The 20,767-nt window shown below is 41.1% G+C and overlaps 2 protein-coding genes, 1 long non-coding RNA gene and 1 other non-coding gene across 8 annotated transcripts; 3 read left to right on the forward strand and 1 right to left on the reverse strand.

The window, feature by feature from the left end:
- Window positions 1-222: 222 nt before the first annotated feature.
- Window positions 223-7,374, reverse strand: LOC105948185. 3 transcript variants are annotated; one of them, XR_001171589.3, is made up of 4 exons: window positions 7,212-7,374; window positions 6,746-6,897; window positions 650-708; window positions 223-540 (listed from the first exon to the last, which is right to left on the reverse strand). It is a non-coding gene; the product is annotated as an uncharacterized LOC105948185 (long non-coding RNA). The 3 variants fall into 3 exon arrangements; XR_001925146.2 differs by lacking the exon at window positions 7,212-7,374 and adding an exon at window positions 7,018-7,180 and having other exon boundaries at window positions 232-540; XR_001925145.2 differs by lacking the exon at window positions 7,212-7,374 and adding an exon at window positions 6,998-7,180 and having other exon boundaries at window positions 232-540.
- On the forward strand, window positions 3,661-6,967 carry cmc4 (C-X9-C motif containing 4). Its single transcript, XM_004916775.4, has 3 exons — window positions 3,661-3,897; window positions 4,885-4,952; window positions 6,735-6,967. Exons 1-3 carry the CDS (start codon window positions 3,773-3,775, stop codon window positions 6,926-6,928), a joined length of 387 nt encoding a protein of 128 aa, XP_004916832.2. The 5' UTR covers window positions 3,661-3,772; the 3' UTR covers window positions 6,929-6,967.
- A 1,891-nt stretch (window positions 7,375-9,265) lies between the features above and the next one.
- Window positions 9,266-18,812, forward strand: dkc1 (dyskeratosis congenita 1, dyskerin). Of its 3 annotated transcripts, XM_012969181.1 has the most exons (19): window positions 9,266-9,376; window positions 9,493-9,551; window positions 10,934-11,020; window positions 11,310-11,401; window positions 11,760-11,944; window positions 12,584-12,648; window positions 12,943-13,069; window positions 13,667-13,797; window positions 14,035-14,178; window positions 14,273-14,393; window positions 15,112-15,230; window positions 15,475-15,578; window positions 15,763-15,802; window positions 16,310-16,372; window positions 17,036-17,059; window positions 17,283-17,351; window positions 17,909-17,971; window positions 18,051-18,155; window positions 18,560-18,812. In XM_012969181.1, exons 1-19 carry the CDS (start codon window positions 9,361-9,363, stop codon window positions 18,611-18,613), a joined length of 1,668 nt encoding a protein of 555 aa, XP_012824635.1. In that variant the 5' UTR covers window positions 9,266-9,360; the 3' UTR covers window positions 18,614-18,812. The 3 variants fall into 3 exon arrangements, with proteins under 3 accessions (XP_012824635.1, XP_012824636.1, XP_012824638.1); XM_012969182.1 differs by lacking the exon at window positions 17,036-17,059; XM_012969184.2 differs by lacking the exons at window positions 17,909-17,971; window positions 18,051-18,155; window positions 18,560-18,812 and having other exon boundaries at window positions 16,310-16,371; window positions 17,034-17,059; window positions 17,283-17,344.
- LOC116407401 lies at window positions 15,302-15,380 on the forward strand. The gene has a single exon (XR_004220307.1). It is a non-coding gene; the product is annotated as a small nucleolar RNA SNORD83 (small nucleolar RNA).
- Window positions 18,813-20,767: the final 1,955 nt, after the last annotated feature.

Below are 20,767 nucleotides of genomic sequence, written 5' to 3' on the forward strand. Positions count from 1 at the left end.
TTTCTTTGAATTTTGATGCCCAGATACTTAAATTCCCTAGTCCATTGGAGGCCTCCGGGTAGTTGGGGTGGGGGTAGTGGTTGTGGGTCTATTGGGAAGACTGCCGATTTGCTCCAGTTTATTTTAAGACCTGAGTAGTTAGTGTGCTTGTTTATAATTTCCAGGGCTGTGTTAAGTTCTATTGTCCGTAATACAATGGCACTCAGGGCTACAAACGGGATAAACCCTTAATTCAAATTTTTATTGTGGTAGTGCAACGTTTCGGGGCAAAATAACCCCTTTATCAAGCATACAAATCGGTATAGTGAACAGCATTTTAAAGCCCAACCCATTAGTGAAATTACCATAATTCATTGGTTATATGCTAATTACAGCAGAAGTGGAATGTATTAAAGGTGATATAGCCATATATAAAACACACAAAGCATTTAAATAGTCGTTACAACAAATTGTGCATGCTTAGAAAACTATGATCCAATGTGTATCCATAAGTTACTGTGTCAAAAGTCCACAAGAGAATAATGTGTCAGTAGAAGAATCCTAGAAAAGTGAAACATAAAACGATACTTCTCACATTAAATAGTTACATAGTTACAAACAAGGACATTGTTAAAAATTGTCACAAAATATATCATAAAAAATCCCTTACCCTAGCATGCAGTCGAAAGAGAATATCTGTCCCTGTTGTAGGGTCAGAGAATTACTTATCTGCAATAAAAACAAGCAAAATATACCTTATCATCATATATACAAAATATCATATATAACATATCTATAAAAAGCATGACATATTAAATTCCTCGTTTAACCCTTTTGGATGACGTGTTTGGAGGAGCCATATCCAATAGCATTCTCTTTGTAGTAATAATCTCTTTTTGTCTTGCCCCTGTTTACAAATTATCCTTTCCAAAATCTGCCACCTAACCTGTGCCACCTGATGCCCACAATTGAAAAAATGTTTGGCTAAAAGGGTCTCTCTTTTTTTCTCACCATCCTTGCTTATCCCGTCTTTTTAAGTTTTCTGAGGGGATTGAGGTCGGTAATTGCGTATAGTGGATTTATGCTCATTGAGCCTTACTTTCATAGATCTTGTGGTCTGTCCAACATATCCTAACCCACAAGGGCATTTAATACAGTAAATTACATCCTTACTGTCACACGTGAAAAAACCACCAACTTCATGTCTAGTACCTTGCTGCGGATGTGTGACAGAAGAGCCTTGGATAATGCCATTACAAGTTCTATCTCAGGGTTGGCTAGGTAGAGCAGCGTATCATCTGCGAATAGTGATATTTTCTCAGTGACCCCTCCCAGTTTGAGCCCTCCTTTATTCTGGGATTTATTCTGGCATTTGGAAATAGTCATTATATGGTCTCTAAGATGTGTAATTGCTAGGGGTTGCTGTGCTATCCACAGGGGAGGCATATGGATTTAAGGGTATATCTTAATATGATATAATATCTTTCTTTCACATATGAATGAAGGGTGATATCCTTGCAGTGAGCACTAACCAAGTTTTTGCTGCGCTAATGTGGTCTTGTGTGGGTGAAGTTTAAAAAAGGGGAGTGACATAAAAAACTGGCTTCCATTATTGGCCCTCCACCACGTAGGCCAGAAAAATTCCAGCCCTTGGCACCACAGAAACTGGACAGCACTGTTTTAAGAGTAATAAATTCACTAATCCTGAAATTCAGTTACTTCAGGAACACCATACTAATGAGATATTTATAACACACAGTAAATAAAATAATGTTCACAGTATTTAAAAAAACAAAACAAAAAACATTTCTATAAAGATTCCATTTGGAAATAACCACTTTCATGTCATGGATCCAACAATTCTTGATCTCCCTTTATACCAAACTTTTATTGAGTCAGACTTTGAAAGCCTTGGATCAGCTAAAATCCTCTTCTTTCTTTTTGACACCTAAAAAAAGGGGGTTGTATTACTGAAAGATATGTTGGACCCTGTTGATGGTTTTTTACTTTCCAGATCATAATTTAATGAGTTTGATTTATTTGAAAAAGATAAATATTCTATGGTAATGGGTTTCAGAGATTCAAAGGATAACAATCTGGATTAAATCACTGGATACATGAGGTGATTCTGGAATTGATTGAATAACCAATATAAATACAATCATATTCTGATTTTTTCTACTAATTAAGCAAACATTCAAGTTTTTTTTTAAATTGCGTGTTTATTTGAAGTAGAAAAAAAACCCCTCTAAGGGCTCTGGCACACGGGGATCTTAGTCGCCCGCGACAAAACTCCATGTTCGCGGGCGACTAATCTCCCGGAGTTGTCATGACCCGCCATCCCACCGGCGAACATGTAAGTCGCCGGCGGGATGGCACACGCGGCGGCGCGATTTCCCTAAATCGCCGAAAAAGACTCGCGAGGCTTTTTTGGCGATTTTGGGAAATCGCGCCACCGCGTGTGCCATCCCGCCGGCGACTTACATGTTCGCTGGTGGGATAGCGAGTCATGGCAACTCGGGGAAATTAGTCGCCCGTGACTAGGGAGATTTGTCGAGGGCGACTAATCTCCCCGTGTGCCAGAGCCCTTAAATTCCCAAATAGTTAGTTCTATTCATGATTTTAATAAAAGGATACAAGCAGAATGTTGGAGGGTTTAAACTAGTTCACTTGGGATATAGAAAAATATTTGTTTAAAGGGGATATACAGTCAAGAATCCTAATCTTTGTGCAGCATTGGACTGGGCCGCCGGGGGACTGGGAAAAAACCCGATGGGCCCCGGCGGCCCAGATCTGATCCCCACCAGAGTGCTCCTGTTATCTGCCAGTCTCCCCCAGGTAAGTTTCACCATTTAGGAGCGCTCGGGGAGGGGGGCGGAGGGTGTTGGAGGTCTTTGGGGGGGAGGGTGAAGGCGGCGGGGGCCCCTGCACCCCCCAGTCCGACCCTGTCTTTGTGTGTGTTATTTAGACCAAATGAAATAGATTTGCAATATAAACTCATTAAAAATCCTCTACCATTTTTTAATTGGAAGCCTTTGTATTTTGCATCTTGTGCTATTCCCCTGAAATGAGCTCTGGTCACAGCTCCTGGAAACCTTCATAAAACTATACACATCTGGTACTGGCAGGTTCCAAAGACATGAGGCTTTCTGAATCTGTTGAACTTTTGTACATAAAATAAAATATGTTTCTCGTATAAATCCCTATATCATGAAAAATTCTAAATTTTTCATTTTCTTTGGTATTTAGAGCTCTTAATCTTGTTCCAGAAGTCAAATACACAAAAACTCAGGCAGATTTCAAGTTCTCCTGAAAAAAAAAAAAACTATGTAAATGCCTGTAAAGACCAGAGCTCATTTCAGGGGAATAGCACAAGATGCAAAATACAACGGCTTCCAATTAAAAAATGGTAGAGGATTTTTAATGAGTTTATATTGCAAATTTATTTCATTTGGTCTAAATAAGTAAGGGGCTGTTTAGAATCATTTTAGGGATTAGGGAACAAAAGTTTTACATATCCTTTAACATTAATATTTATGATAAAGACTGGCCTGTAATTGGTGCAAAATGAATGAACATTATTGGGCTTAGGCATAAAGACCAGGTGAGCCAGCAATGACTAAACTGCACAGGTCTCCAGACCTGATCACATTAAACAACTGGGACAAACTGGGACTAATTAAGTTTTATGTAGTAAAGAGCGGAAAAAACTATCTGGACCTGGGTTTTTACCAGGTCACCTTTCAGGTTAGGGTAGGTAGAAAGACTTACAGGCTTTGTTAACAAGATCAATATGGAATGGCACTGGAGTAAAGTTTATAGTAGCGTGTGGATTATTCAAATCTTCTCAGGGTTACAGGTATATCCCATTCCTGGAACAAATTCAGGAGATAAGTGTTTCACTATCCTTGGAGAGGAGTAAGTTGTGTTTTGTTCTTCTGTCTATTGTGTGATTATAATTGAAGATATAGTGAGTTATTTTAGTTTCGTTTTTTATTTTTTTCTCTCCATGTGGGTGCTTCCATACTCCTTAAATGTTACATGGCTTCTCCCTGCTCCTTCAATAATATAAATGTCCCTTCAACTTTCTATCAGACCTCATTTCTCTCAGCTCTGCTCATTGGGCTCCCCGTTTAGAGCATTAAAAAGGGAATGTGGGGGGGACTGCAGCACAAGAGAGGCTAGGGGAGCAGAAAGGCCCCAAGTCTGAAAGTTATCACTAAACCGAGCAGCGCTGAGTATCTGCCATGTGACAGTCTGGCGAGTTCTAAGTGCCACTTGCTGGGACTTGTTGCATAAATCTGCACTGTCCGGCTAAAAGCAGCACATTTTCGAGATATCGAAACCTTTCAATGTCTAACAACTAATGGCAAACATGTGAAATATTATGTGACAAACTACCAAAGCACGCTTTTAATGCCGCTGCCATTTCTACGCAGCGTCGACTCTGGCCCCGCCGCTCCCACAGCCCTAATCCAATGGCGCTCGGTTCCCGCCTCCTCCAATCCGGAAGTCCCATGGCGCACGGCGAATCAATTCAATCTCCAAGCTGTCAAACTCCGTTTCAGATGCCAATGGCTGAACGGGCGCTGTTTGGTTATAGAGGGCCGCTTTACCCTCCGTACGACGATATCTAAATCCTGTACTTTCTTAATTTAGATCACTTTAGGTGGGTGAAGGATTCAATATATAGGACACTTGTTTGTTCAGAGGTGCTATAGCTATTAATGCCTATACAGATCTTAGAGAACAGTAGTCTGCTGCTCAATGTTATTATATAAATACAGGTTACTGATCCAATGTATGTATGGATAGATTGCAGTTCTCACTAATTTATATAGTACCCATACAGCTTGTAATTAGTGTAAAAAATAAATAATGTAATTTATTGCTGTTCTCTTTCAGGAGTTTTATGTCTCAGATTAAGGATCCATGTCAGAAAGCAGCCTGTGCCATCCAGAAATGCCTCCAAGGTACCCAGCCCAAAAGAAATAATGCCTAAATAGCAAAAAAAATATGACTAAGAATTACATATATTCATATATATATCGTGACTTTCTTTTGGCCAGGTTGGATCTGTACTGTGCCATCAGGGCCACCATCAGGGGGGCACAGGGGGGACAGTTGTCCCGGGCCCGACCATGATACAGTTTTTTTTTTACCTCGGGCCCCTTTTAAAGAACTTAGGGCCCTGTCATTGGTGGTCAGTGGGAAATTTGATTGGTTGCGCCCCGTGCGTACGTACGTACGCACGCGGCGCAACCTTATAAAATGTTCAGCTGCAGTGGGGAGCCGGCACATAACAAGAGGATGCATACGGAAGAAGACGCATACGGGGAGCTGGAGGATGCCGCAGGGGAGCCGGAGGAAGTAGCTGGGATGGGGGAAGCTGAGGGGAGCCGGAGGCAATCGCTGGGATGGGGAAGCTGAGGGGAGCCGGAGGAAGTAGCTGGGATGGGGGAAGCTGAGGGGAGCCAGAGGAAGTAGCTGGGATGGGGGAAGCTGAGGGGAGCCGGAGGAAGTAGCTGGGATGAGGGAAGCTGAGGGGAGCCGGAGGAAGTAGCTGGGGGGGGGAGCTGGAGGAAGTCGCTGGGGGTGAGCTGGAGGATTATGGTGGGAGCTGGGGGAAGCCGGAGGATGCTTGGGGGGGGTGGGAGCTAGAGGATGCTGGGAAGGACTCTGGGGGGGGAGCGGAGGATGCTTGTGGGGGGGGTGGGAGCTGTAGGATGCTGGGAAGGAATTTGAGGGGGAGCTGGAGGATTCTGGTGGGAGCTTGGGGGGTGGGAGGTGTAGGATGCTGGGAAGGACTCTGGGGGAGAGCTGGAGAATGCTGTGGGGGGGGAGCTGGAGGACCGGGGAGGGGGGTAACTGGAGGATGCTGGGGGACCCTGGCTAACAATGTTTTAGGGGGGCCCTGGTTACCAATGTTTTAGGGGGCCCTGGCTACCAATGTCTGTGTGTCCTTTGTACTGATGGGAGGGGCCATTGGGGGCAGGGCGTGGGAGGAGGGGGCCCAGAAAATTTTGTTGTGAGGGGCCCTGTGATTTCTGATTGCGGCCCTGAGTGCCATTAAGTCCTATGGAAGGCTTTCAAAATCATGCATTGAAGTTTAAAAGCTAGAAAGGTTTTTGCGCCATTTACAATCGTTCAATCCGAAAATCTTGTTACTTTCGGATTGCAACCACATTGTTTTCTTATGACCAGGAAAATAATTTGTCACATTTTTGAACATCAGAAATGATCATGGTTACTCCAAATTTTTTCCAGTTAAATTAATGCTTTAATGAATGGGCCCCTAAATGCTCCAATATAATCTAGCCAGTGGAGTAACTATTGAGGAAGCAGACCCACCAGATGGGGGGGGGGGACAGACCATGGGGTCTGCTTCCTCTATAGCCTCTCTTTTCCCAGGAAAGTGTGCGCACCCCCTGCAAACTATCAGAGAAGGCGGCGGGTAAGCAGCTGTACACACCAGGACCCTCTGAAGATTCTTGTTATGCTAACACCTGGCATTCTATGGAAATGCATTGTGAAATTTGGATGGCAGTGAAAGCGTTAAAATTCCAAATCCTCCCTCACATTATTTTTGTTTTGTTATTTCTTGAGTGGTATTTTAAATAACTCTCTAACCGCCCTCCAAATAGTTTCTGCTCTTGGAGGTTTTGTTATTTCTCTTCCTATATGCTATGCTGTCCTCCATCCTGTGCAAGCTTTCCCAAATGGGCTCATATTGCAAAATCTTCATGTGTCCATAGCGCACAGATACCTGGAGAAAATGTGTGAGCCTGAATTCAAAGCCATGCGTGATTGTTGTTCCAAGTACACAGCCCATCGCTCAGTGTGTTGTTCTGGATTCCAGCATGAAGGGGCTTCAACATCTGAAGACCAGTTAGTCCAGAAGACCGCACAGGAAGCAGACTGTAATAATGGATGTAAAACAAAACAATGACATGGATAAATAAAATTCTAAAGCAAGTTAAGCTGCAAATTCAAAATCTCTTTTTTAGAAAGTATTTACATCAATTGAAAACATGTCACCTCAGCATGACTGAATGAATTCTTAATGAAAGAGATCAGTGCTGCACTGCACATACTTTGCAGCTTTTAAAGCGCCAGGTGCAAGATGTAAACTCTGCTGCAAAAGGTGGCTAATGACAGAAATTGCTGGGAGTGCTGGGTGAAATGATGGAGTAAGAAGCAATTACTGACTACTGGGTGTTTTCTGAGGTTACCTGGCTGACTGAGGTAAACTGCTTTTTTCCTTTGTGTGTGAAGTGAGAAAGTAGCGTAACTTGGTTGCACTAGGTCCCCCTGCAATAAAAAGTCCCTCCTCCCCTCACGGCTCACTGGTGCCATGCCTCCTCCACCACTCTACTATTTTAAATGTGAGGAGAGGGGCCGGGAAGGGGGGACTACTGCACAGCTGACTCTGCAATCTGCTGTAAATATAGTTACACCGCTGCTTGTGGATAAATTAGTTTAGTACACTTATTTTGTCTGGTGGATTAGTTACTAAGGGGCACATTTATTAAAGTTGAATCTTACTAAAGTTAGAGAAGTTTTGTGCACTAAATTCTAAAACTTAACTTTTAATAATCATTTTAAAATAAATTAATTAACCACAAAGGGATGACCATTAAAATCAATTAGAAAAAAAACTAAATCATGGTGGTGGGGTAAATTGTGGATCTCTTAGTTTAAGAGTACCACTGAATACCTCCACAAGCATCCACAAAAGCTGTCAAATAATGTAAGTTAGTATCTAAATTAGTGTAAGTGTTGTGTCTAACATCCCACTTTTAACTGTATTAGTGGGCATCAGTCAAATGTGCCATTGTAACTAAAGTCCAGAAAATTAGGGTAGTGATTCCAAAATAAGGACAAATGTGGCTTAAAAATAGAAGCAGTACTTTAACCCTCAATTCACTGCATTACAGCTTTTTAACCCATCCACACTGCAGAGCTCCCAGTAGCCACAAACACCTTAGGTTGGATCATGAAAAATTGTTACAGTTGTTGTCACACTATGCAAACAATCTCATATTAAAGATGTTTATTCGAACCTTGAATACATTTACTGAAGAAAATGAGTTAAGTTTGAAACATTCCTTACAAGGACACAAAACGCATGGTGGAATACTGCCAGGGACAGATAATAGGACCAGTGTCGGACTGGGGGTTGCAGGGCCGGCCATGTCCCCTAACCGCCCGCAGGGTCCCCCACCCGACGTCCTCCCCGAGCGCGCATAAATTTAATGCGTCAGGGGAGGAACAGTCGGCCGGGGAGCGCCGGCAAGGGTCGGGTCTGGGCTGCAGGGGCTTACTAGGCCCACTGGGAATTTCCTGTTGCCCAGTCCAACCCTGAATAGGACCAAGTTTATGAACTTGTTGCATGAAGATTTATGTCAAAGTTTGTTGAGCCAACCAGAAATTATGCTGTACTGGATCTAGTGGTCTTGAATGACCCTAAACAGTTGGTTGAACCTCTGGGTAACAGTGACCATAATGGTATTTAAAGTTTGTTGCAAAAACCACAAATATACTCAAGGGCAGGATTTCAGAACCTAGATTGGGGCATTATGTTTGCTGCTAATTACACAGAAGAGAAATGGTTGTGGTACAATCTCAGTAAGCTACTAAAATTCCTCTGTGCATTAAGAGTGACCCAGTTGGCCAGGGTCTTTCAGTACTAGTACCTGACACCTTCACAGGTAATAAGGGGGTTGAGCTCTCTCTCTATATAGATTGAAGCAAATCCAATTACATTTTATCAGGATATATGTAGTACACAGGATCAGGTCTGTTGATTTCATATATTAAAACATAAAGCTTCTGCTACTGTTTCTAACAGATCGCTATATGAAATAGTATAGTAGTCAGGCTGGAATCAAACTGAGGAGCCCAGCGCTGCAAGTCGGGGTTGTTGGCTTCACATCCCTGATAGGTAAAGAGAATAAGACTGTGTGTCTGTACACGTGTTGCTTGTCCTGTCCCACTGTTCCCTCTCTAAGGGCTATCTATCAGCGCAAATACCCTCTGTAACATCCAAACACTGCCCGCAGCCACATATTTATTATAAGTGTATCTGCCCTATGATTCCCTGCTGCGGAATGTTTTATATTCGAAGAACAGCCAGCTAAACCAAATAAGCACACACGCTCTTCGCATTTTGAACATGGCGCATTAACAGGCGGCCTCCCCCACACAAGTGGCAGAGACGTAACAGAGAGAGATGCCATAGGCTGTCGGTCAGTGCCATGTGATGCGCCCCTAGCAGGAAGGGGCGGGCGCCCCAGGGGTAGCTCCTCCCATGTGCTATATCCGGTTAGTGCTCTCACTATTCGGCCTCACTCACCGCGTGTTACAGGAGAGAGAGAGGACATGGCGGACGGGGAGGGTGAGCAGTTTCTGCAGATGACTTCCATGCAGTTTGCAGTTTGAATGTGCCCAGCGCCGTAGCTGCACATTTCATTTCGTTGCCTTGTTTTTAATTTTGCTTTTTCTCACTTTTAGGTTCCAAAAAGAAGGCGAAAAAGCGTCGCAGTCAGATTCTCGGAGCAGAGGACGTGGCAGTGAGTCCCCCCTCTAATATAATAAATAGTAATACTGTGCAATGGTTATTCAGGGAGGTTCTGTATGCGCACTGAGCAGGTCTGTCTGGGTCGGTTCTGATTTCCTGTACTGGCCCATAGGCGGAAGGCTTGCAAAGCATGGCCAACACTGGCCGCCATTAAATACGGGATTGCAATATAGAAAGCGATAACTTTAGAAAACGCAGAAATAACACCATGTGAAAGAGGCAATTTAATGGCAACTTCTTTATTTTGATCCTGGCTGTTTTGCTACATTTATCTGAGGGGGGCCCTTCAATTAGAAATGCCACGTATTGAATCTGAACCTTAATTTGGGGATTGAAAGTTGAGGGAAAATAAAGTTTTACACGAGTTTCAAAGTCCTAAGAGTTGGAGGCCTCTGATGTGGGTTGGCAGTTAGGTCTTGGACAAATCCTATGGTCTGTGGACCCCTACTTTTATAAGGGAGTTGTCTGAAAAAACCTAGTGGTTTCAACCAATGAAATAAGCTGTCTTTGGTGCAAATGTGACCAAAAGTGTGGAGTGTTAAAGGGCAATGAAATGCACAGATGCCTCTTTTATAAATTACTCAATTACCCCTCCAACTATATTAAGTGCCCCTTCATCATTTGCCCAGTTTTCCCATTAGAATGCAGAGTAGTGTTGAAGGGTTAGGGACAGCCATGCCATATTCATTGTGCAAGTGTCCCTCAGGTTAAATGTGGAGGAGAATTTGCACTGGAAGCTGCTCTGGTCCTGTTTTCCAGTGAACAGAAATCGGTAATGCAGAGCCTGCACACCAGAAGTAATGTGGCTGGTCATAGTGGCTGCCAGCCCTGTTCTTCTAGATTTTCAACCCATTTATAGAACAAGGAGGCAGTCAGTGGGAGAACACTTAAAAAATCCTTCCTTTTTAACAGCATCAAGGGGGCAACACGTGTTTAAAAAAAAAAATGTAGGTGTGGCTTCCTTGCCCTCTAAGGGCAGTTGGTACACAGTCTCAAATATTTGCGGCAGCTGCAACAGGCATTGAGGAAGCTGCAACAGGCACTGGCCACTCTGTTACGGACATGGGTATTGCTTAATAATGCAGTTATTTAACAAAACAGTGTATGAAAGGTGCAGATTATTAAGATTCCATTTGGCCAGGTAATGCAAAATAAAAACCAAGGAAACTTTTCAGGGGTCTGACAATAGTGTATTGCTTCTCTGTGCTTGATGGAACTATCCTTTTGCTGAAGTGTTAGTACCATGTAACAAGGGATTAACAGCAGAAAGTGTACTAGGTTGGTTGGTCCACTTAATAGAGCATCTCCTATGATGTCATTGATGAATTAAGATAATACGGGAATCTCATATTAACTCCTTTCCTCCTCTTGCAGGATATTCAACATGAGGGAGACTTTCTAATCAAACCTGAATCTAAAGTGGCTCAGCTAGACACATCTCAATGGCCTTTACTTCTCAAGGTCTGTATGTGGCAAGGATGAAGCTATCAATATTTATTGGAAATTAATTGGAGACATGGCACTCTGTATCAATATGTTGTATGTTTTTGCATTTCTTTTTAGACTTGTGGCATATGATCTTTATAAATGTGTTAATGAATAACCCTGTTTCTTCAGTGATATCTTTTACAGTGCTAGAAATATTTACCCCAATCATACTACATCCCCCTACTGCTATGCACATAAAATTTACATTAGCTAGAGTTAAGCTTATACCATACTTTATCAATATGTTTGTTCTTTCCCTTAGAACTTTGATAAATTAAACATCCGAACAGCTCATTACACTCCTATTCCATCTGGTTCCAACCCACTGAAAAGAGAGATTTCTGAATATATTAAGTAAGTCAAGGGTGTTTTTTCAATCAACATACTGTTTGCTTACAGTGCTATTGGGGTTTAAGAGTGAATCATTTTTATTTACTGCTCATTGTCTAGCAAATTCCATGCCTTGGTAAGGCATGTAAAAAGCCAGTTAGTAGTCCTTTTTCTTTCGGCAATCTGGAGGTGGTGTCATAGAAGGACACCACTTCAAATATTCTCTAATACAAATCTCTATGGAATAATATATATGCTAATAGGTTATAAACATCAGCCTGAATAGTGTGTGGTTTTTGTTTGTTTTTTTATACTTTATAATTTCAGTACCTGCTTGGATAAGGTGTAGGTATTGCTTCCACAGTCATTTATTCTCTCTCAGAACAGGGTTTATTAACTTGGATAAACCTGCTAATCCTTCATCACATGAGGTTGTAGCATGGATAAGGCGTATTTTAAGATCGGAGAAAACTGGTCACAGTGGGACCCTGGATCCGAAAGTAACAGGCTGTTTGATTGTCTGCATTGATCGCGCAACACGACTTGTAAAGTCGCAACAGAGTGCAGGTGAGTCCCGTCCTGAAACAAGATATAAATTACACCTTATGTTAAGATGAAGAGACTTGCTTATTTCAAAGATGTACTGTACACGGCATGCACAGGGACTGATGGTCCAAAGAAAACCAAATTGGGCCATGCAAATTCTCTTGAGAAATGCTCTTGGCTAGTAGGAGTAGGATTTTAAATTGTATTGCTTAAATTTTTTAATTACCAGTTCTGGTATATTTCAACAAGTAGGCAGGATGTATTTATTGGTCTACTGTTGCTGAAAGCAAACTTTAGAAGAAACTTACTCATACTCCTGGCTTTTAATAATACAGCAGGACTATGGTTGATTTTTTCTGTAGGTAATGGCTGAACATGTGATGTATAGTTGAAACATAAACCATTGGCACATTTACTGATATAACTGCTTCAGTATAGAGTCAGGTTAGAAGTGCAAACTAAGGGTGACATTTATAGAAGTTTTTGAGACCAAAAACCTAAATTAGATAAATATGAAGGGATATTAAGTAGTGACTCTTAAAATGTCACTAGTAGGGACTGAAGATGGCATCTTACTTTGCGTTGACACCTATTCATGTGTCATTCGCCCTCTGCTGTTCATATTAACTGGCTGCCCCCATTTTGCTCTGTCCCCTCTAGGGAAAGAGTATGTGGGAATTGTACGGTTGCACAATGCGTTGGAGAACGAACTACAACTTTCACGGGTAAGGTAATGGTCTACCTTAAATTGGCTGCCAGACCTATTCCCAAATTATGTCCCAATATATGAGATTTCATGTTTGCCACACAATCAATGCAGCATGAGCACAAGACAAGTTTGAACATCAATTTTCCCCATTACTTTATCTAAAGCAAGATGGTGGCTATAGATTTCTGTTAACTTATGTCTCCTTTTTGCTAGTGGCAAATCAGTAAACAAACCAGCCTCCTAGCAAAGGTGCACTATGCAAGTTTCCTATGTTTAATGCTCGGCCAACTTTTATTCTTACTGTCCTCAGGCTTTGGAGACACTCACTGGTGCATTATTCCAGCGTCCACCTTTAATAGCTGCTGTTAAGAGGCAGTTGCGTGTAAGAACAATCTACGAGAGCAAACTAATAGAATATGACCCTGAACGTCGGCTAGGTGAGTTACTGGTCAGGTTGTCCTCAGACTTTAAATGCTATAAAAGTAGGTATTTCATGTGCGTTTAAGCAGTTAATACAAGGTGTAATGGCTTATAAGGTGTATTATGGTTTGTTAAATTTAAAATGAGATGTTGAAATGCCTTCTGGAGGTGTACTGGGAAGATATACTGTGTTCAGTCTGTATTTGAGGCACCTGTTGTGGGCCATTGAAATTTTAGAATGTATGAACACTATTTTTGCTCTGATACGGATACTTTTGATACTGGTGTGGAATTGCTCAAGGTGTCAAGAGCTATAATATTGCTTATGCTTGCAAAAGCTTTATGTACATGCTTGGGCTATGTAGAATGCAAGGTACATGACTGCTCTGATGTCTAAATACAAAATAGACCATGCCCTGTGCATAAACAGATGATGATATCTTTTTATTTAAAGGCAGCAAAGCCACTTTAACAAATGAAAGGTGGGCTCATGTTCATTGGAACAGCTTTACTGCTTTAGATGGGTATGTTGGTGTTGGTCTTCTGATGTATAAAAGAGTCTAACAAACCTTTTATGTGGTACTAATTCCTTTGTCCCCCTTCCTGCTCTTTAGGTATATTTTGGGTAAGCTGTGAGGCTGGTACATATATCCGGACTCTGTGTGTTCACATTGGCTTGCTGCTGGGGGTTGGAGGTCAAATGCAGGAGCTACGTCGTGTTCGCTCTGGTGTCCTAGGAGAGAAGGTAGGTACCATATCGATAGATAAAATTTTCTAGGTGGCATCACCTGCTGCACCCAAAAGCGTTGAGTTCAGTATGAGTTGTCTGTCTCATACTGGTAATAAGCTTTGGAACATTAATGAGCTTACAGGAAATGAAGAGTAACAGGACTCTCTATCCTGTTGCCAACAGTTCAGTATGAATATCCTAGCTAACTATGACTCCTAAATTGCTTCTCTATATAATGCCTCTGTTTCACAGGATAACCTTGTCACAATGCATGATGTTCTGGACGCGCAGTGGCAGTTTGATAACAATAAGGATGAAAGTTACTTACGCAGAGTCATCTTTCCACTAGAGAAACTTCTAGTGTCTCACAAAAGACTTGTCATGAAGGATAGTGCAGTAAGTACCTTTTTTGTGCATATAGAATTGCTGTTGCAACTTTAGTCTAAAGCTGGGGTCTGAACAAGTCTTATTACCTGCTTTCTCTCAAAAGGTCAATGCTATTTGTTACGGTGCAAAAATCATGCTGCCGGGGCTGCTCAGATATGAGGATGGGATAGAACTAAATCAAGAGATTGTGGTGATAACTACAAAAGGAGAAGCAATCTGTATTGGTAAGTCTTTGGAACTTTATATGGTGGTCACTGACTAGGGCCAGTAACACTGAAAACCACTCTATGCTCAGATTGTCGGTTACAAAGATTTGCAGTTGTATATTGGTAGAGCCACAAATTAGTTTGGCTTGTGTATGTTGACAAATATTAAAATGAGGATATATCTGAAATGGGAAGGGCTTTTTGCCATTCTAAAGAAGTGGTTATTTATATAAACATGTCACATTGAACCTAATGCACTATTTAGATTTAGTGTGTTACCATAATTTTTTTTTTTTTTTTTTTTTTGACTTGTCTTTAGTACTATTCATTCCTGACCAGCCCCAGTGACCAAAGTATAGCTTTCAAAATATCACTTTGGCTGATTACTATTTCTCTCCATATAACTGCCCATGACTAGGAAGACTAGCTTATCTGATCAGGCAGTGTTAATGAGGCTTGAACTCTTGTTGTGAAATGATGACACAGTTTATCCATTCTCTGAGCCTGCAGCCAGCCATTGCAGCTCACAGACTCCTAATGTTGTCTGTGAGTCTCTTCCCCTCTTAGTGTTGGTGATGCTGCGTCCTGCAGTGTGACCTTCACGCAGAGGTGTGTTGGGAGCAAGGGATGTGGCCAAAGGGCAAGACGAGAGAAAACTTACTGATCACTACTGCCTTAAATATCTTTCAAATTACTAGTGTGAAACAATCAGCTGACCTTGTCTTTCTCTCTTCAGCCGTAGCCCTTATGACAACTGCAGTGATATCTACATGTGATCATGGAGTTGTGGCAAAGATTAAACGTGTCATTATGGAGAGGGATACTTATCCACGCAAATGGGGACTTGGTCCTAAAGTAAGTTGACTATTCTCTTCTAATTGCCAAGAACTGGTGGGGTTGGTATTTAGCTGTAGTACTTCTTGCAAGCCACATGATGATATCTTGATAAGTCAGTAGCACAATGTGTGATGTTGACTCCTATCTATCACCCAATAACTGATGGCTTTTTTTTTTTATTCTAAATATTTATTTGACACACCAGCTGCTGCCTTTCAAAATGCTGCATTATTGAAGTTTTTTTTTTTTTTGTTCATTGCAGGCTAGTCAGAAGAAGATGATGATTCAGAAAGGCTTGTTAGACAAGCATGGCAAACCTAATGAGAGCACACCTTCAGGTTGGAAGCAGGAATATGTTGATTACAGGTTTGACTTGTTACTTATCTTTTGCACTGGCTTCCCTTGCTTTTTCATCTTAGAAACTCCTTTATACCATTAGCCAGGAAAGTGTAATCTATATTCTGAGGCTACAGCAATCCGTATTAGAAATGAGCTGACCGTTTTTTGATTAAGCTCGGGTATTTTGTTCTAACTCTTCTTTCATTTGCAGTGCTACACCAAAAATCCAGCAAGCAGCAGATGCTCCAAAGGTAATACTTATAACATTTCTTGTTGCAGGAAGTTATCCCTTACTTGTCCATCCATGGCACTTAGAGGGAGTCATCCTGCTAGATAATACAGCCATGGATACTGGGACCATCTTTGGTGATGCTTCTGTCATCTTTTGGCTCACACAGAACCCACAGTTCTTAAAGACTGGTTTATAGCTAAGCATCCAAACCCATGGTATAGCACTGTAGTTGTGGTATATGTAGGTCATTTAACAAACTGGAGGTGGAAACTGCATTTACCAAAAATGGAGGGGCTTCTAATGCATAACGCATGACACAACAGTTTGCAAAGCAGAGAAGTCCTGGAATATTATACACAATTGTCAAAACATATGTTAGATCAGTTTTGCATAGGGTGCCAGTTTACCTTATCCTAGCTGGACAGTTGTTTGTGTTGTGGTCACTGTTGCTGAAATGTTTTGCCTTTTGTGTATACAACCTTTCTATAGCCACTTTTTTTTTTTTTTTTTTTTTTTTTTTTTGCAGAGGAAGCATGTAAGTGAAACAGATAGCGATTCTGCAGAACCTTCTACACTAAAGAAAAAAAAGGTGAGTGTCCAGAAACGATGCAATGAAAGCTTACGTGGGTTTATGGTTTGCCAGCCCTAGCTTGTTTCAACACATAACCCCTTAATGGTATCCATGACTATTTGCTACTTCCTACTGGAGAAAACTAAAGTAGGGTTGGCAGATCACTTACATTTGAAGGACATGTCTAGAAATCCAGTAAAATACAAAGTTCTAGCACACACTCCTTAAGTTAAAACAAAGGAGTGCTGCAATGCCCGGGTAGGTGTACCACTATCCTGATTTACAATGAAGAGCTTGGAATAGAGGAGAGCACTCAGTCTATAATAAAGGTTACTCGCAGCAGTCCTTCACCATTACATTGTGTAATAGTCTATAATAAAGCTTACTCACAGATTTGGTGAGAGCACTCATTAAGCAAAATCACTGCTATGAGTAAGCTTTATTATAGAATATTATAAGTCTAATAATAAAGGTTACTTCCAGCAGTCATTTTGCTTAATGAGTGCTCTCCTCAATTTTAAGTATTGTACGTCTAGAAAATCCAGCCAGCAGGGCTGAACAGACTAGTTTAATTAAAATTAAACTGCAATCCCTTATAATTGCAACATGTATATTATTATAGTTTGATGGTTCTGGGGAGGAACATATATTTAACCTTTCAACTTTTTATTTTTGTTACAGAAAAAGCTTGAAAGTGAAGACAAGGCAAGTAACTTGTAAAAGTATACCACCTACCCCAAAAACAGAACTAAATGTAGGCAAATTGTAATCGAAGTAAATCTGCTGTCTGTGTAAAATATAAAAGTGGATTTCAAATGTTGTCCATTGCAACACTTTCCTCAATTGTAGTAGTCCAGTTGACTGTTATGGTTTATGCTGTACTAAGAAGTTAACATCAGTTTTTTTTTTTCCCCCTACTTTTTTTTAGGAAGAACATGTAGATAATGCAGACAGTGATGCTGCAACTCCTGTCAAATCCAGCAAGAAGAAGAAAAAAGTAAGTGGATCTTAAGTCCTATAGTGGTCATCAAAACTACTGCAGCTGATAAGCTTTGTAATATACACAATTACACACTTAACCACAATTTGGCATTTTAGAATGGTTAGGCTTTAAATATGTTGAGATTGCCCTATAGTAATTATAAATGTAACTGTAGGAATATCATGACAAATGTCCCACACCACCCTTGCTGGCAAGGGTCATATGTGAACAGTGTCAAATTGTCTTACAGCAAACATCAGACTGCATTTTAAACCATGTTTTAGGGGCAAGGGTGTTAACTGATTTTTGCTGCTGTAGGGTTCTCCTCTAAATGTTGGTAGCGTAAGGTGTATAGTTGGGGCCAGATCTGTTGCTGGCTATGCCTCGGACATCACTATTGAATATCAGATTGATCTGCCTTTCACTTTGATATATCCCTAAAAATCCTATACAGTGGCAGAATTTCTGTGGCAAGCTCTGCCTTTACCTTTAAAAAATTTGGTATAAAGCTCCAGCACACAGCTAAATTTGTAGTTCAGTGGACTAAAAGTATCTCAAACTTTGTTTACCAGAAGGACAAAGGTGGCGACACAGAGAATGAAACGGCTGCACACTCAGAAAAAAGCAAAGAAATGGTAAGGGAAATGCATTTGTGCTAAAACTTAGTTAAGTGATTAAACATGTTCTTATAGTGTTTGTTTGTGGTCAATGCAGGAGACTGCAGGTTCTGATGAGGGAGAGACCGTTCTAAAAACAAAGAAGAAGAAGAAAAAAGACAAAACTGAAGAAAGGGAATCTCCTGCAGAAGAGACTGAGCAGGTACAGATTTTAGTTTGTAATGGTCTTTGCATGAAACTTACTACATGTATGGGACCTGTTATCCGGAAAAACCCAGGTCCTGAGCATTCTGGATAAGGGATCTTTCTGTAATTTGGATCTCCGTAACTTAAGTCTGCTAAAAATCGTATAAATATTGAATAAACCCAATAGGCTTGTTTTGCCGCCAATAAGGATTAATTATATCTCAGTTGGGATCAAGTACAAGGTACTGTTTAATTAGAGAAAAAGGAAATCCTTTTTAAAAATTATTTGCTTATAATGGAGTCTATGGGAGATGGCCTTTCTGTAATTCAGAGCTTTCTGTATAATGGGTTTCTGGATAAGGGATGCCATACCTGTACCAGTTTTCCCATCTACTTACTTTTTTTTTTTTTTTTCTCCAGGCATCTGAAAGTGTCAAAAAGAAGAAAAAGAAGAAAAAGGAAACTGCTGATTAGTGCCCTCTCTACTATAGGGAGGAAAAGCAACATACAACATGGTCCTGTTCAGTGACTGATAAAACTGGTCTTTCATATACAGCAGTCTGTCCTGTTTTAAGGGCAATGTAAAAGCTTTGAGTTCCTGTGTATATAAATGCTTGGCCACTTGAAAAGCCAGCCTCTTTTCCTTTTTGAATAAACATTTCTTTCTTTTAAATGTCTTGGTCTTAACCTTTTGTGTAGCTTGTGTCAAACCGACTTAAATTTTTTAATGCTGTGATCCCAAACACCTTTAGCTTTCTGTGCTTCATGTTACCATTTAAGACAATGTAGTGTAGATGAGATGGTGACCTGGAAACCTTAATTCCCCAGCACACACACTCAAATGCACACATGGTACATTTGACTTCTAGCATCTTTAACAAAGGGAAGTGCAGCAAAGCATTTTAAGCTCTTGAATTTATTTAAATGGTTGCAGAGTTTAAATTTTTGTCCTTAGAAAGCTTAGTTTTAGAATGCTAAAATGTCAGAGCATGAAATATTTAGCATACAAATAATTCAAGAGCCACAATCATTACTTATCAGTTGAGATCAATGCCAAAGCAAATATCATCAGCCGCAGAAGTACAAAAAAAAACTTAAACTAAAAACTGATTTTATGTTGAAAAAGGCTAATGGCTAATAACCACCTCCATGCCAAAGCAGAGTTCTATGAAGAACCAACTTTAGCTCCCTTCCACTTAATTATAGCTTGGTCAAAAGCATTCTGTAGGCCTAAACTGAAGATGTTTATATCTGATAAATTTAATATCATCAAGTCCGTGTGCCTATGTTCATAGTTTGAGAAAAAAACCAAGCTCCATCAAATTCAACTCTTCCAAGCAAACCAATACAAACTAAGATGTTGGCTTTAAAACAGGCGCCTAGAAAATTCTAGCTTTTTGTTTGCTATGGGTTACTGCTCCTGGTTAAACTTAGTGTCTTCTATTATGTAACCCCCCCCCCCCCAAGTATTCATACTATGAAAACAACTTGCAACAATTCTTTTAACATTAATTTGCTAAACTATTGTGCATGGTATCAACATTTGTTTGGCTATTCCAACATCCTGTCTGTGATCTAGTACAGTGTTTTTCAACCTTTTTTGGGCAAAGGCACACTTGTTTCATGAAAAAAATCACGAGGCACACCACCATTAGAAAATGTTAAAAAATTTAACTCTGTGCCCAGCAGCAGTGCCCCCTAGTACATTGGTGCCCAGCAGCAGTGCCCCCCTAGTACATTGGTGCCAAGAGCAGTGCCCCCCTAGTACATTGGTGCCCAGCAGCAGTGCCCCCCTAGTACATTGGTGCCAAGAGCAGTGCCCCCCTAGTACATTGGTGCCCTGCCTACGGCACACCAGGCAACATCTCGCGGCACACTAGTGTGCCGCGGAACAGTGGTTGAAAAACGCTGATCTAGTAGAACAGTGCTGTCCAACTGGCAACCCTGTGCATACACAGGCAGCATAGGGCAGACAGTATGGCACACACAGGCAGCATAGGGCAGGCAGGGTATGGCACGCACACAAGTAGCATAGAGTGGGCAGAGTATGGCACACAGGCAGCATAGGGCAGGGAGGGTATGGCACACACAGGCAGGGTAGGGCAGGCAGAGTACTGCCTGTGTGTCATACTCTCCCTGCCCTTAGCTGTCCTGTGGGAGGTGAACCTGGCAGGGGTTTGTTCTGAGAGTTTGTTAGTAGTTGAAAATAGCCATTAAATGGACCCTAAGGTGTGTAATTATGTGCTGGGGGTTGCTGTACTATCCACAGGGGAGGAGGCATATGGATTTAAGGATGTCTTTATATGATATCGTTCTTTCACATATAAATAACAGTTGATAAGCCTGCAGTGAGGACCAAGCATTTGGGTTTTTGCTGCGCTACCATGATTGTGATAACATGGGTGTGGTTTAAAAAAAGGAGTGGTCAAAACGGTCTTCCATTAGCGGCCCTCGGCACCACGGAAGTTGGACAGCACTGTAGTAGAAGATTAAATCCTTTAATTTCTTTAGATTAGTTGCCACAGGGCATTTGTGTGCCTTTTTGCCATAGGTGCCAGCCTGAAATATTGCAGCTAAATGTGAATCTGAAATAATGAATCTGAAACTGCATGCTGTGGTATAAACTGT

The sequence above is a fragment of the Xenopus tropicalis genome, chromosome 8, assembly GCF_000004195.4.
Source record: "Xenopus tropicalis strain Nigerian chromosome 8, UCB_Xtro_10.0, whole genome shotgun sequence".
Taxonomy (NCBI): Eukaryota; Metazoa; Chordata; class Amphibia; order Anura; family Pipidae; genus Xenopus; species Xenopus tropicalis.